The sequence below is a fragment of the Choristoneura fumiferana genome, chromosome 10, assembly GCF_025370935.1.
Source record: "Choristoneura fumiferana chromosome 10, NRCan_CFum_1, whole genome shotgun sequence".
Lineage (NCBI taxonomy): Eukaryota > Metazoa > Arthropoda > Insecta > Lepidoptera > Tortricidae > Choristoneura > Choristoneura fumiferana.
The window spans coordinates 13,171,501-13,187,608 of NC_133481.1; the positions used below are offsets into that span (position 1 = coordinate 13,171,501).

The window sequence follows — 16,108 nt, forward strand, 5'->3', positions numbered from 1 at the left end:
TGCCGCCTAATGAAACACTCCTCAGCAGTTTCCTCTTCGAGTAGAAGTTCACTTTCATCACGAAATGGTACATGACATACTAATAAGCTGTAGTAATAAGCTTCCTTATCGCTGTTCAATGTAAAGTATAGTGTGCGCAATACTGCAGACTTATTTCTTATACGCATCCGCGTGTTATCTCTTAGTCGCATAAATCTTGCCGGCGTAACATCTTCACCCCTTAATTCCTCATCACCATCGTCTTCGTTCCACGATGAGTTAGCCGTTACCGGTACCGTTTCAAGGCGCACAGCGAATTTAGCTAGACTTAAGTCTTCTATGAACTAAAATAATTTCCTTGCTCACCCACGAACTTACGATAGCTAAGCTTATGCAAAATATGCGTGTTCATGCAGTTCCTCCACCTCCACACTGTAAGAACACAAACAAATGACACAAACGCATCTATCACCACCACCACACTACACTGACGCGTTATGAACTCAACCAGAGCTTATCTTCAGAGCGACACAACCGTACACCATGCTACCAGTTGTTAGACTAACGAACCACAACCACCGTTTTAATTTGTCACTGCAACTCCCCAAGTACCCACATATATTTTATGAAACAAAACAAAACTACCCACAATTTATTAATAATGCATGGAGATAATTAGATACAACAGTATGGGGTCTATTATTAATGAGCAGGTAAATTTAGTTTCATCTCCCTTGCTACGGCTTGGATCTAATTTCAGCAATGGTAGTTAATAAGACATGCCTTGTCAGTAAATAAATAAAAAATCAAGGTAGTTTTGAAGGACGGTTAAAAAAATTATTTACGGATTGCTGAGGACCTGGGTTCGATTCCCAGTGCTGGTCTTTTTTTCTGTTTTTTTTTGTGCATCCATGTCTCAGTTTGTATTTTCGATATGGTTTCACGGGTTACCCTTAAATGTAACGAATTTGGAGTTGAAATAAATAAAAGAACTCCAAAAAAACAATCATATATTATTTTTTATTTTAGTCACATCAGTTACAAAGGTCGTGCGACGTGCATTGTTCAGACATGCTATAATATGTGAGTGTATTAATTGTGTGTATTTTTGTGTACATGGTTGCGAGCGGTGGACCACTAACTCCTTTAACACAAGTTTTCACTTAGCTTAGGAGTTAGAGGGCTTACTGTTGAGTGTCTAAGTACAACAACTGTCACGTTTGCGTATTATTTTGTTTAGGTTACTAGTAAGGATACTAGTGTGCCTAAACTGTTCCTGTCCTCTTTCTTGTAAGTTTTGTTGTACCCATTTTTTGGAATAAATTATTATCATTATTATTAACTACGTATTCTTGCATTACCATCATCATCAATCCACATCCATCCATCCATCGGTTCTGTACTACCTACAGCCAATGGTTTCCTGCGATCTTTATCAGATCGTTCGTCCATTTTGCGGGAAGCCTACCAACGTTTCATCTTTTGATATGAGGTCGCCACTCCAGAACCAACCACTGATCAGTGGGTCACTGGTCAAGTTTTGGTTGCTGGCAAATCTAGACTTCCCCGAAATAACGCTACATTCAATCAATACATTTATTAAATCAATTTAATGTCTATTAGATACAGTTTCAATTAGTTCTATCACTTTAGCTTCAAAGTCAAAGTCAAAATATCTTTATTCAATTTAGGCTAAAACAAGCACTTATGGATGTAAAAAAAAAACTACCACCGGTTCGGAAAAACCTCTGTTGAGAAGAATCCGGCAAGAAACTCAACGAGATATATTTTTTTAAACAGATTTACAATATTATTAAATGATATCTATACATCACAAGTATTTAACACAACTTTATTTTTAACATAGTAGGTTCGCTATAATATTTGAAGGGATCGGTAATGCGGATCAGAATTATTTCCAAATATCCCTGTCCATGATATTATAATCATTAACTTTATAATACGCCTTAGATATTAATGTCTTCTTGACAATAGATCTGAATTTTGTATCCTTTTCGTTTATAATATTTTTGGAATTTTATTATGAAAACGTATGCAATTTCCCAGAAACGACTTTTTTGTTTTAGCCAGTCTGTAAGATGGAACTTTAAGCTTCCCTGTGTTTCTAGTAGCCTTTAGCTTATCGACGTTAGTGGGAAAATCACATATGTTCTTCCTTACATACATGATTATTTCAAAAACATAAAGCGACGGCAGGGTTAAGATACCTGTTTCTTTAAAAAAAGATCTTAAGAATTCACGCGCCTTCTTTTGCAGACATGGGCCACATAGTGAAAAAAATAGATATAGGCGGTGGCCGCACTTGTAAGCTAATTTTGTACCTAATAGATATCTACCTAGTTAACTATTGTAGGTAGGTACTGTAAGTGATATTATAAAACAGTCGCAGGCCGCAAGGAGTTAGGTCTCGGGCCGCATGCGGCCCGCAGGCCACGCGTTGCCGACCCCTGCTTTACATAAAAATTTAACTATCAAGGCTCCCTTTTGGATTGTACATCTTGCGTAGTAAATTAAAACACTGATACGATGTGCTGCAAATCTGAAACAGAAAAAGAAAGAAAATTTGTTATACTTACTCGTATTTATACCCAAGCTTTGATTAAAAAACTAAAGTTTATTATATGTTTTGGGGTGTAAATGTTTGTAACTTCTTTACGCTAAAACGCTAAAAGTGAATTTGGAAGTAATTTGGTATGTAGATAACTGAATATCTGGAACAACAGATAGGCTACTTTTTATCCCGATAATCACACAGGGTTGTAATATAATCTCAGTATCTCAACCTCATGAAATTTGACACAGTTTTTTTAGTGCAACGTCAATTAAGACTACGGTATATTTTTTGGGAATTTAGTGAAATCCCGGAATTTCAATTTAGCTGCTAGATCTAATGGTTTACGTGTACAAAGCCGCGGGTAAAAACTAAATGTGTAAAACTTACAGTAGTGAAAGTATTCAGGTTCATAACAACGTACTTCTTTGCGGTCAGCTGAAAGGGTTTTTGCAGGCGCATTATGAACATCAGCACAAGTTTTTTCGTTTCTTGATCGCCGTAGGTCCATTCCGAATTGTACAGTTCACCAGCAAGACCCTCGCTCTGAAGAATACAAACAAACACGTTTTTATTCGGTTTTTAAACTAAATTAATTCTATAGAAGTTCGTTTAATTTTTATATATATATATATTCTAACTACAGTTGCATTGTCATTTTTCCATTAATACCGCTCGGAACTCGTCGGTTTTCTTCGTTTTTCTGAAGATCTAAATGAAAAAGAAAAAGAAAATCGACCTTTTTTTATGAGTTCTTGAGAACTTGTATATTATTTTTTTACAACATCTTGTAGTTGCTTAAGCATCTTTCAAATTATTTTCGAAGAACATAATACAGCAAAATCTTATTGCAAGACTCGAAAAGTGCTCGAAACAGTAACATGTCATTTTCATTTTATAACTTTGAAATAAAAATTATACATACATGGTCACTTATAACTTGTCCCATAACGCACTGATGAAGTATTGAAATTATAAGAGAAATAAAGAAAAAGAAAAACCGAACGGTGCTGTATAATTCGTCGACAACCTGAAATAAAGCATGATGGTCATAAGCGTAACATAATTATAGTTGAAAAAGGGGTAAGTTGTGAATATACTCAGCGGCATAAAATTTTGCCCACTCTACATACGAAATTACCTATTACTGCATACATTCGAGGGCCAGATTTTTTGCCGCTCAATATATATACCTATGTGGAAGTATTTACCGTAAACGTATACGCAGTAAGACATATGAAAATAGATCCAAATGTGTAATTTACAAGCATTATGTCACCCAGCACACCATCTAGCTTAGATAAGATACTGAAAAAATGGTAAAAATAGTTAACAATCTTAATGTAAGAAAAGAAGAAAAAAGTTCAAAATTGATACATACTTCTCTAAAATGTTGTATTTCAAAATAATGGTTCTTAGTTTACGTTTAATTATATCATGAACAGCTGCAACATTATGTGACCTTGTTAAGTCAATGATTTGTTTTGGTTCAATCAATTGCCGCAAATGTGTGCCTATAAGTCTCAGTTCCATGCAAATGTAGCCGATACAAGATACGTTTATTAGTTCGGAGAAGGAATAAATACAAACAACGAGGGCTGTCATCAAGCTTTCCCATACGTATGCAGCGTAATACCACTTTATTTTATCGAAGGGGTACCAAGCCTCGAAGGGATATCGGTGTTCGAGATCCTTTCCAAGAACATTATAATCATAGCACATGATTAAAATCGGAAAAGTCACCACAATCGAAAGCAGCGGCACGACGTAGTAAGCGTACCATAATGTAACAAACTTTACAACTTTCTGGTATTTCATTAAAATTTTAAGATTTGTATGCGAGCTTTTATCCACTACGTCCCACATATTAGAGCGCAGGTGATTAAGTATCGAGTCGTAAATATGCTTATTTTTGTTTATTTTGATATATTTAGTCACTGACATTGCTGACACTCCTATATTGGGAGCAATGCTGACGATGTCAAGGAAACTTTTAAATCCGTAAACACATAGCGCGGTGAGCTGTTGCACAGAAACGAAAAATATAAGGAAACATATAAAATAATAACAATAAATCTTGTACTTTGGTCTGCCATAAAAGGGGTAAAGACAAATTCGGGACGCTACAGTGGCCACGAAATCAATATCTTTTTTGAAATTTTCTTCATCAGTTGCGGACATGATCGGTCGATGTGTTTGAAAGACGATGCAAATATAAAGGAGAGGACAAAATATTTTTTGATTTAATATTGAGTAGGATTGCTTGTTGAAATCCTGTTATACTAAACGACACGATGCAATATAATCTCTATAGTAGAAAAGTCGCGTAGTCGCATACTAACTTAAAGTCAATTTAATAGAGAAATCATTTTACTGTCGTAAGTTGTAAAGAAGACGGAGGCGGAGGCTCAATTTATGAACCGATCAACTCAGAATACAGGCTAAGGTACAAGATCAAAGAATTAACCTCATTGTGAGCAATTTGCCTGACATTTGATTGTATAGTAATATGTGAAATATTTACTCAATTAACTGTGCTGGCACAGCTTTGTTAAGGTGAATTTTTATTGGACTTATTTTCAAATTAAATGTATTTCGAAATACATATATTAGGTTTTTTAAGAGAGTACGAATTTATAAGGTTATTAAATAAAAAAAACCTCAACATAATAAAATATTGTTTTCTTTTGGAGTGCTCCTTTATTTAAAACGTCGAACATGCAATATTATAATCTAAACAATGGATTGTATTAAAGAAAGCTATGTACATTAGATATTTACGTTTGTTAACTAGCCCACCTAATTTGATGTGATTATTTGTACCTATTGGAAAAATGTACTGCTGACACAGAAAAGATGCCATGAGTTATGTTTTTCTTTTTCAAATTTCAAAATATTTTATTGCGGTCATGGATTTTTACATTGTTTGTTCAATTAGATAAACGTAAATTTATAGAATCAGGCGTTACTTTGCGGAGCGACCATTTTTGATTATTTCATTTTTATTATGCTTTCTTTTTCTTTTCTTTTTATTTCTTTATAAAGTAGCGGGTAAGCAAAGTAATTGTATTTAGTTCACAGGTAAACGCTTTTTGTAGTTTTTACTGTTGCATTTTTTCAACTCTCTGTAACCATATCCTTAGGACTTAATACATTTTTAAAGTCCTATAGTTTTCCAATCACGTATGACCCCGAACTCGGCATTTACTCCCCCCCCATACGCTTTACTTTAGACAAGCGTATCATTAATTTACAGACAGAAATGGGTCAAGAAGCTCTCAAACGTAGCGATTGCTTTATAATTTGGTATTGTTCGCTGAATTGTAGGTACTTCACAATGCCGTTTCGAGTCCTTTGATGCATGACTAATATGGGTATAATCCGATGAGAGTATGTCATCCACTTCATGCTAATGCACGGCTTTTGTGGGGCTTGCCTTCCCTTTGCCTATTTGCTGGTACGAAATATTGGCATTCGGTTGTACTCGTCTTGTTTGAAGATTACTTGTGTCTGTTCAGTTGTTGGAGATGATTTGATAAATTCAGGGTTTTTTTGTTGACAAAAATATAATTTGATTAATGTTCTATTATTATTATTAATTTAACTTCACCTCGTTCGTATACTGGTATGTTTGCTTCAAGTCTTGTAAGTTAATTTTGATACACATCCAGTGATTAGATTGACTTGAAATTTGGTATGCATATTATATAAATTGGATGACAGTGCAAGTACAGTCAACAAAAAAGTAGAATCAGGAAAAAGCTTGCACTTTTTTACTTATTTACAATAAACTATGTTTAAATGCTGTTGATTTTTATATTGTCATGAATCTTAGGATTTATTAAACATTCACTCTCTTTTCATAAAAGTTCAAATAATTCTGATAAAAAGGTTGGAGGTTGCATTTTAATAGCTAAAAAACCGGCCAAGAGCATGTCGTACACGGCCAGGATAGGGTTCCGTAGCGTAGATTTCGTATTGCGTACGGAATCTTCCAAGTTTAGGTATATTTTATACCTTATTAGGTTGCTATTTACTCTTGAACTACTAATAATTCTCAAGAAATCTTAGCCGCTATAATTTTCCTTGTAAATTTCATACATTTACTACGATTCTGAATTTTGGGGGTGGACGCTCAATCATAATGAAAATGCACTTTAAAGTTGAATATTTCGCAAACATATCACTGAATAAGTACAAAAATCGTCTTAGCAACCCCTCAATGGTTTTAAAAGACCTATGCAATAATACCACACTACACTATAGGGTTAGTCGAGATCAAAAATCACCCCCACTTTACGTCTGGTACCGTGTAATTTTTTTTTAGATGCTTTTATTTTACTTGTTTGTCGGCGTGACTGATATGTTTATTCATGCCAAATTACAGCTTTCTAGTACTAACGGTCTCTGAGCTTAGCCGCGGATAGACAGACAGACAAACAAACAGACATACAGATAGACAGACAGACAGACGGATAGACATGGCGAATCTATAAGGGTTCCTAGTTGACTACGGAACCCTAAAAAGGGGTTATTTTATGATCAAATCACTGAGTTTCAGGGTAGCTCCCCTAGAGAACATACAGCTGGAAATTTTTATAGGTAGTTCTTCCCAACACTGTGGTAAACTATTACAGGTTCCATTCGTGCCAGCTCTTGTGACTTGACCTGTACCTCTCGCTAACACTTTCAGTACCACTTGAACTTGTGTCACGGTTGTCACTTGTACAAAGCTAAACGTAAAGATGTACCTAGTTTGTAGAACTAATTTATTTAGGTACTGATTTAATAAAACTATTTCGTAACTATAACAACGTAACATGGTGGTGGTTTCGACAGGTGATCGAAAAGATTGAGTCGAAGAACGGTTGGCGGACCGCCGGCCCGTTGGTCGGATGACATCCTGGCAGTCGCCTGGTAAACTGTGGATGAGACTAGCACAGGACTGGGCAAAATGGTGTGAAAATGAAGAGGCCTTTTCTCAGCAGTGGTTGAATGTGCGCTGATTTAATTTAAAACAACATGGATAGTTCTAGCATTGCTGTAATTTACATATAAGTACAGTGGAATTATGAAAAAAAAGCTATTGATCTAATAATGCTACCTCTCAATCACGCATAAAATATTAGATCATCAGGGTCGTATATGGGTTCATCCAAAGTTCAGATCGAAACGCATTCATGTCCAAATTGTGTTCATTCCTGAAATGCGTTTGGAATCCATATAAAATGCGTACTTACGTGCTCGATTGTGGAGAAACAACGACCAAATTACGATGAGCCATTCACTCATACCCCACCTTTAAAAGGAACAAGAGTTCTAGAAAGATGTATTGAAGTGTAAGGGGTCTATTTATGTTGGAAATATAATACGCGAATCGTGTTCGGGTCCTTTATGCGTATTCTTATTCACACGCAATAGGATACGTTTGTGAATAAGAGATAAACTTTGTAGAGTGGTCATTACCTTCTCTTTTACAACAAATGGGTTTAAAAGTCGAGGTAAGGTAAACGTCCGAGTGCTCGACACCCTAATACCCAATAGACGAGACCCTGGTGTCATCTTTATTGCTAATGACATAAGATTAAAGATGCCAACTATTAGGACAGTGACGAGCATTCGTACGTTTACGTTATCTATTTTTATTTTAGAATTTAAATGTCCAATTCTGTAACAGTAGCATTATTATAACATAGATAATAATTATTTCCGTTGATGATGAGTCGGTTTTGAACCAGATTAAAAAAAGAAGGTTCTCATTACTCCTGATCAAATAATAAATGTACGTACTCATAGCTTTTTGTCTGACTGTAAGCTGGTTTTTATTTATTCGTCTTTAAAGGTGGTTTTATATAATTTTTAGTAGCTAAAGCCATCTCAACAATTAAAATAGACATTTTACTGTTAATTAAGTGGTTCAATGCTTGTTCTAAGAAAAAGTTGTTTTCATTTGTAACCTGTAATGTTTACGTACCTAACTAAGTATTAAGTAAGTATTAAGGTTAAACAAGAGGGTCGTGGGTTCAATCGCACCTCTGAGTAAAATAAGGAGCTTAAGGAATAAAAACAAGGAGCAATTGGAAGTTTAAACTAAAAGAAAAGTGGAATAATGTAAAAGAAGATCAGGTAGGTAACTATGGGAAAATAATAATGGAGTTGGTTTAAATAAAGAAAAAGAAAAGTAGGTACAGTCAACTCTATATTGATATCTAGTTTTACTACAAAATGAAGACGTCACAAAGAATAATAGGTTGGGCGTAGGTTATGAGGTAGATTTGTGTTCCACCTCTCGATCGCACAATGGTTCGGTGCGAGCGTAATCTCCGGGAGTTAGGGCTGCCACGTATACAAAATAAATAAATAAATGAAAACAACCCAAAAAAAAGGAAAACTTAATTGGAAATATTCCCAATCGAAGAAAGAAAATCAAATAGGTTTAAAGAGTTATGAGGTAGGTGACAAAAAAAAATAGTCATTTAACCAAATCAAATACAAGTACATAATATATTTAATTACGGCATTCGTTTGGATTGGCAACAGGCGTTTACTCGAGCAACGGTTAACTACACAGAACTAGATAATGAGCTAGTAAATAGTTTGAAACGCGTCATTGTTATATTATTATGTTTTTTTGATGTGCAAGAGGGGGAGGGCGGGCTCTGTAAGTTTTAATTATGTCGCACAGACGTAGTAAAGTTGTGGTGCTTGGTTTTAGCGAAGAAGCAAGGTAAATTAATGAAACTGAAAATGAAATGTATGCATTTTAGGTTGAGAGAAGGCGAGAACTAGATTTAAAACATGACGAACTAAAAGCAAGACCGCCTCCGAAAATACACCTTTAACTACAAATGGTACTCTAACATGCGCTTCTTGCATAAGAACGTTCTTTGCAAAGATCGGATACGTCAGTCACCTAAGGGATATTCCAGCCCAGAAATATTTCAACAATACTTACGCTTAAGTCATTGTAGCCGAAAACGGCAAAGTAATTGTAGTAGTAGGTAGTACTCGTAATAATTAGTATTTCAAATATCTTTTAAATGGTAGTACGGTAGAACAGCCCTATCATCAAATACGCCCAAGTTCTCTACACGTCAAATTCCCCGCTCTGAATGGCACCCCCGCGGAATCTTTATAAATAGTTGTGCAAAGACGGTGTTTAATTTAATGGAAATCCTTAGCTCAATGCATGCCAGCCAGTCAACGGATTGTACTCGTGAACTGATTTAATTAAGTTGATCCTGCTGTACGTGGCTGGTTGAGTTTCAATGGACAGCATTAAACATGTTGGTAATCATTTTAAAAGTATTTTTTGACAGTATTTTTATGTAGGTAATTAATGTGTTGGTGAATACAGATATATTGTTGAGCATTTAAATACATAGATCCAGGGATTTGTTAGATAATTTTCACAAACGCGTTTTTTCTGTCTGGCGAATTTTTACATCGCGATTTTCACGATCGCAAATTTACTTATTCGTCTTTTTTCACGTAGCGGCTTTTCATGAAGCGGTTTTTTAATGATCGCGTTTATTTTTTTTCGCTTATTTTACCAGTGGATTATTTTATCAGTCGCATATAATATATTTTCAGAAGCATTAGGCAACCCACGTATATATTGGGTGTGTAATCTGTATAACAACAAAAAAAAAATCACATTGCATGACGGGTCTACCACGCTACGTAACCCTAGAGTAAAATTCAAGCTAGGGCATTTTATTCGCAATGATAGTTTTTCCAAAATTGGGCACAAAAAAGTTAAATTCTATTACACAATCCAAAGGTACAGTCGAACAAACTGATTCATGTACCAGGTTGTATGGTTAACATGTGTTAACAATCAATTGCACTATGATTTCTTTGACAAAATGAGGACGAGAGCATGATCACATTAGTAGTACAAAGGTTCCACCCTGGTACATGATATGATACCTACAGTTTGTTCGAGAGTTGAGTTGTACTTGCAAGAAAAACAGTCTTATTAAAAAAAAAAAACAATTTTTAACTTTTCTAAACTATAAAAAAATTCAGAAAGAACAAAAAAACCTAATGAATTTTAAACTAAATATCAATCCGCCCTAAATTATGTCAGGTAGCGAATAATGAATCCATCTATATCTATTTCAATTAGATTTTAATATTTAATTCTTATCCTCATACCGTTTAATATGGAGTCGTTATTTATCAAACGGTATGAGGATACCCACATTAAGAGGATAGTTTTAGTTGCAACGAAACAGTTCCATTAAGTATTTTAATAGCCAATAAAATAGGCCGAATTTATTGCGACTATTACATGTGGGGAATCAGCCGCGACCACCCGCTCATGAATAATGGCGGAACCTTTAAACTTTAATAAGGTCCTATCTCTAACATAGAGCTGTTTTCCGCGGAGCTAGCCCATTTATATAAAATATAAAATTGAATTTGGCTACTTTGAAACAGTATTCTGACCCCGCGCTGTTGCAAATGAAAATTACATTATAATATTATGTACATACATAAGTATGTGACTTTGTTAACTTTCTTTTGTTTTTTTTTAAGGTTCCGTACCCAATGGGTAAAAACGGGACACTATTACTAAGACTCCGCTGTCCGTCCGTCTGTCACCAGGCTGTATCCCATGAATCGTGATAGCCAGACACTTGAAATTTCCACAGATTATGTATTTCTGTTGCGCTATAACAAGAAATACTAAAAACAGAATAAAATAAATATTTTAGGGGGGCTTCCATACAGCAAACGTGTTTTTTGCTAATGTCTAATTTTGTATAGATAATGGTACGGAACGGTCCGACACGCACTTGGCCGGTTTATTAAATAAATTTGACTTTATTAATCTATTTGACTGTCGATTGTAATTATATTGTTTGTAACTACCTGTCTTGTATCCTACACTTTAATTCCTAATATCCTATCCACAGAAAAAGCTTGATTTCTGTCAGGTTTCACGTCAGTAGATAGTAACAGTCCAGCGCCTAATCTCCGTCCCGGTTACAACATTACAATTAAAATATAATTCACTTCAGCTTTGCATAAGAAGGCATAACAAGAAGTAGCCTACCTCATAGGATCAGGACATGTACACAATGTGTGTGTGTGTGTGTGTGTGTGTGTGTGTGTGTGTGTGTGTGGACAAGTCTAGAGTCCACGTGTTTTTCATTTCTCTTATAAGGATTTTAGGAACTTTAAATTCATTATAATATAAATGCAGGATTAATAATAGTACATACTTAGCTGGTGGACTAATTGAACTGCACTAACAGATTGACTTATCTGTGTCAGAATATAAGCTTTATTTCTGACTATGAGGTACGCGAGCAATTTTAGTTTGCACCCTAACTTTGCTGGTATATGATAAAATGCGTTGTAAGCGTTGCTATAAACTTTATTGCGGTTTTAACAATTTGAAGTTCGAAAGTTTATTTTAAACTTATTGAAACAGAAGGTTTTATCTATAATTAACGGAACAAGCTTTAGCTTCTCTTTATTTATTATCAGCACCAATACTCACTAACTGACTAATTTGCAAATTAAATCAATCTTCTTTCTATGTATAAATAAAAAACAATTGCCGAATTTGAATTGTTTTTTTTTGTTTACCGCTATTTACGCCGCTATAAAAAATCTCTAATAGTAAAAGGAACTAAGTGAGTCAGGACCTAAGAGAGAGGAGGACAGAATGTGCTTGTAGGTAAGATTTTGGCTTTATTTTCTTCATTAGTATTCCGCTGTGAACTATTCCTAAACCATTTTAGTCAATGTATGACGATAGCTGAAGCGAACTTTATTCTTCTTAATTTATAATAACGCCGATGCAAGTTTGCACATGTCGTGTTTAAATATTATTTTATGCGAAACTCCAGTAAATAAGGACATAATAAAATGTAAATAGCATTTCACCGTGACGGTAAATGATCCAGTATAAAAAGTACCTAGGTAGTAAAATTGATGGCACCCATATATTTCCACTGATAGTCGTGACACAAATGGCAATTGTGGTGTAAAAAAATATATCAAAGAAAACAGCAATAAAGAAGGTAGCTACATCGATGTTACGGAGGATTTCAAGGCTATTAGATTGATTGAAGTAGAGAGACAGATAGAGCTTGTAATAAATATGAGTCCTTATTTTTCAAGACAACATTTTTTAATGCAATATACGTTATATATTTTATGGTAGGCTTGTTACAGTATCAGTATACTAAATAGTTATTAAAATTACGTATGGGCACAATTAAAACGAACGTTTCAATTTCTTGAAGACTGTAAACTCTGAACCGTTTTCATTCTTGTCTCCTACACACCCGTAGTATAAAACAAGATCTGTCCTGCATGTACGCATAGATATTTTTAAAGTACACAACGTATTTTTAATACGATTTCCATCATCAGTTAGATAATTTTATGAAAGGTTTATAATTTGTATTCGATATAGTTTTGGGGAAAGAGGGGTGAAAAATATGAAATGACTTTGCTGATAGTATTTCTTCTTTTTTCACGCCTTTTTTTTCATAGTTGCATCTGTATTACACTATCCTCGTGGGCCCTCACGTGCTTTATAAAGGACCAATTAACACTAAGAATAATGGCCGAATATACTTCATAAAGTACAAATTTTTAATTGAAAAAAGAATCTTATGAATTTTGAAATAATATCCAAAATACCAAAGCTGGTGGACCAAGCCTAGGGCGTAAGTAAAAAAGTCTTTTAAAAAAGTCAGGTCCCAGGAGTTATACTAGGAATTATATACGAGGAACTAACTAAAAGTTTAAGAACTAAGTCAACGCTCTATATATTTTGTTTAACGCGATTAACTTAAGTTTACATATTATATTAAATAACTTGAAAATGGGAAGCTAGCAGTGCGGTGGACAATGGTCACTACCTATTGTTATTAGGGAAATATTTTTTTTTTTATTAGCAACAATCACTATAGGATATTCTTATTATTTACAATTAAAAACAACAATACGATTTAAATTAACAACAATACAATTAATATTGATATTAATTTACAATTTAATTAATATTGATCAAATGAAATATATTAATGTCACAATATGTCCAATCAATATATTATTTATTTAAAATTAGACAATCAGGGCTTTCAATCATTTGTAGGGTGTAATAACTAGTTTTATAGGTAGGGCAATTATTCCATTCTTTTTTAATTTTTATAAAATATTAAACTTGAATCGTAAATAACAGGAATATAATATTGATTTACGATACAATTATGATCCCAATTAAGTAGTCCAACATCCGCAATTTATATTTCAAATGGGACAGTTTCTATCAAACAAAGCTATTAGGTTTTGTTAAGTCGTATCGTATCGGTGCACTTTTGCCAGCCGTGAGTTATAATGTCGAGCGCACGACAAATGTCGCACATTACGGCAATGAATCGCCTCAGACAGGGAGGTAGGTGACCGGTGGCAATAAATATGAAACAGTAGTTGATAAGGTTTTTTCTGTTGTATAAGAATATATTGTATTTTGATAACTTGAAAACTTAAATTAATAAGTTTCTAGAAAATGCAGTACTAAAAGTTTAGATGAACACGCTACTTCTTGAAAATTAACTGATGGAAACAACAATAAAGTAGTAAAAAGTACATTTGACATTTGAGTCATATTTTTGCTATTCTTGCAAATAAAGTTTTGCTAATGTTTATCGCATCATGAGAATCAAACGTCACTAAACAAAATTTGTCACCTCTCAATAACTATACAAGAAAGATTTAATGTATAGTTTAATGACGGTTTGATTTTCAACATGCGATATTATGTAACATTATTTTTACTAATCTATTCTATACTATTTAATTTTTTTTTGATTAATAATTTTATTTCCAGAACAATACAGGTCCAACAATAAAAAAGGTATAATAGGTACAATAAAATTAAATAAACTAAAACTGTAATAAATCTAAAAATGGACCCTGCGGCATGGTACCAAAGATGCTGGCAGCATTTCCCCGCTTCTATTTAATTAAATGGTTCTTCTTTGTTTGTTTTTTTATTTGTAGGATTTTTTTTCTAGAACTAATGAAATGACTTTAACGTTTTTTTTCATTAATAGATAACTATACTACCTCTGATTAATATATGGCATTGTCTAATAAACACAATGTTGATAAACATATAAAATATTAATATCACATGTTCTTAACCATATATGTACGTATCAAGCAACCAAAAGCGAAATTCTAGCTCTAGCTCTAAATGTACAAAACACAGCAAAGGAAAAAATACGAAAATCATTCATAAGGAACGTTGTACAACTTTGTTCGGTGTAAATTGCACGGAACCATAAATAACATCCTGACCGCAACTGACTCAATAAAGCAACTATCCGGGGAATGTCAAAAACGCAATATAATAATTAATTGACTTATCCCTCGCGAGATGTAGTCAGAGGTGAAATATGGACAACTCATCCTTCTCATCCCCCTTTAAATAACCTAAGCTACATACAATTGATAATAATAGTGCTGTCCGGTTTCTTTCGTCGACACGATTTTATCTGCCGATGTTTTAATTTAGCCAAGCCAAGCTGTTGTAGGTAAATATTATTAACTTACACAGATATAATTTTTTTATTTAACGACTGGTTTCGGTACTTGTTACTTTATCCATTACATTTTTTTTACGTAACTGGAAATGTTAAGAATTCAAATGTACATGAAAAGTGATTCATTATCATCACTGCAGGTATCAGCAGTAGGACGTTCACTGTTGGACATAGGCCTCCCCAAAAAATGATTTCATTTAACGAAATAGATTAAAGTAAAGTATGAACAATACAACAACATTTTGGAACAATTTCAGCTCATTTAGACTGTACCATACTATAATTTCACTGTAAATTATAAACAAAACGGCTCTATCATTTTCATGCATTTCACACTACAAACTATTTCAATCATAAAGTCTCGACAGATAATTAAATTATACCCAAAATATTTGGGTGCATACCTGTAACAATGGCCACCCTAATCAATGCTCGGACAGAACAATAAACGTGTGGTCATCCTACTAGACGGGACTAAATTCAATAAACTCGGACAGCTAGGGTGGCCACGTCAGCCTTCAAATGGAAACTTTTGAATCGCCGTCAGCGTCCGTCGTGCGTTGAGAGGCATCCTTTTGTCCGCAAAATTGCCTCATTTCGCGGTCGTAATAAGGGACGGTAACTATAAGAACGATACGTAATTGAGTCTTTGCTTTGTAGTTTGTTTGATGTCGTCTGCATATTGACGTTTGGTATAGTTCCGCTTTGTTTATTTTCAAATAAAGTTACGGTCAACGTTATGTTGACTTGTTTGTTTTCGATAAGACAACCTCACTATCGTAGTTCAGAAATTTTACTTTATATTTTGTTTTGTATGTATTTATTTTTACGGATTTTTCGTTATGAATTATTTTAGTTAACTTTACTGTAATCAGAACATATAAAAAAAAACAGAAAAGAAATCCAGGGCTCGGAAATCGAACTCCAATACTCGTCAATCCTCGTCGCGTCGAGATGCGAGCGCTTGGGTCAGTGTTAT

The 16,108-nt window shown here is 34.1% G+C and overlaps 1 protein-coding gene across 2 annotated transcripts; it reads right to left on the reverse strand.

Moving 5' to 3' along the window:
* Nucleotides 1–976: 976 nt before the first annotated feature.
* LOC141431625 (putative odorant receptor 92a) lies at nt 977–4,748 on the reverse strand. 2 transcript variants are annotated; one of them, XM_074092805.1, is made up of 5 exons: nt 3,933–4,748; nt 3,763–3,859; nt 3,477–3,581; nt 2,976–3,097; nt 977–2,539 (listed from the first exon to the last, which is right to left on the reverse strand). In XM_074092805.1, the coding sequence occupies exons 1-5, from the start codon at nt 4,730–4,732 to the stop codon at nt 2,401–2,403; spliced, it is 1,263 nt and encodes a 420-aa protein (XP_073948906.1). In that variant the 5' UTR covers nt 4,733–4,748; the 3' UTR covers nt 977–2,400. The 2 variants fall into 2 exon arrangements, with proteins under 2 accessions (XP_073948906.1, XP_073948907.1); XM_074092806.1 differs by having other exon boundaries at nt 2,942–3,097.
* Between the last annotated feature and the right edge of the window lie 11,360 nt (nt 4,749–16,108).

Bases quoted from the DNA above. Each gene is read 5' to 3' on its own strand.
- LOC141431625 (XM_074092805.1), bottom strand. From the start codon at position 4,732: ATGTCCGCAACTGATGAAGAAAATTTCAAAAAAGATATTGATTTCGTG. The intron at 3,582-3,762 runs GTAAATACTTCC...GCTTTATTTCAG, and splicing joins TTACTGCGTATACGTTTACG to GTTGTCGACGAATTATACAG. The intron at 3,098-3,476 runs GTATGTATAATT...TGTATTCTTCAG, and splicing joins GACAAGTTATAAGTGACCAT to AGCGAGGGTCTTGCTGGTGA.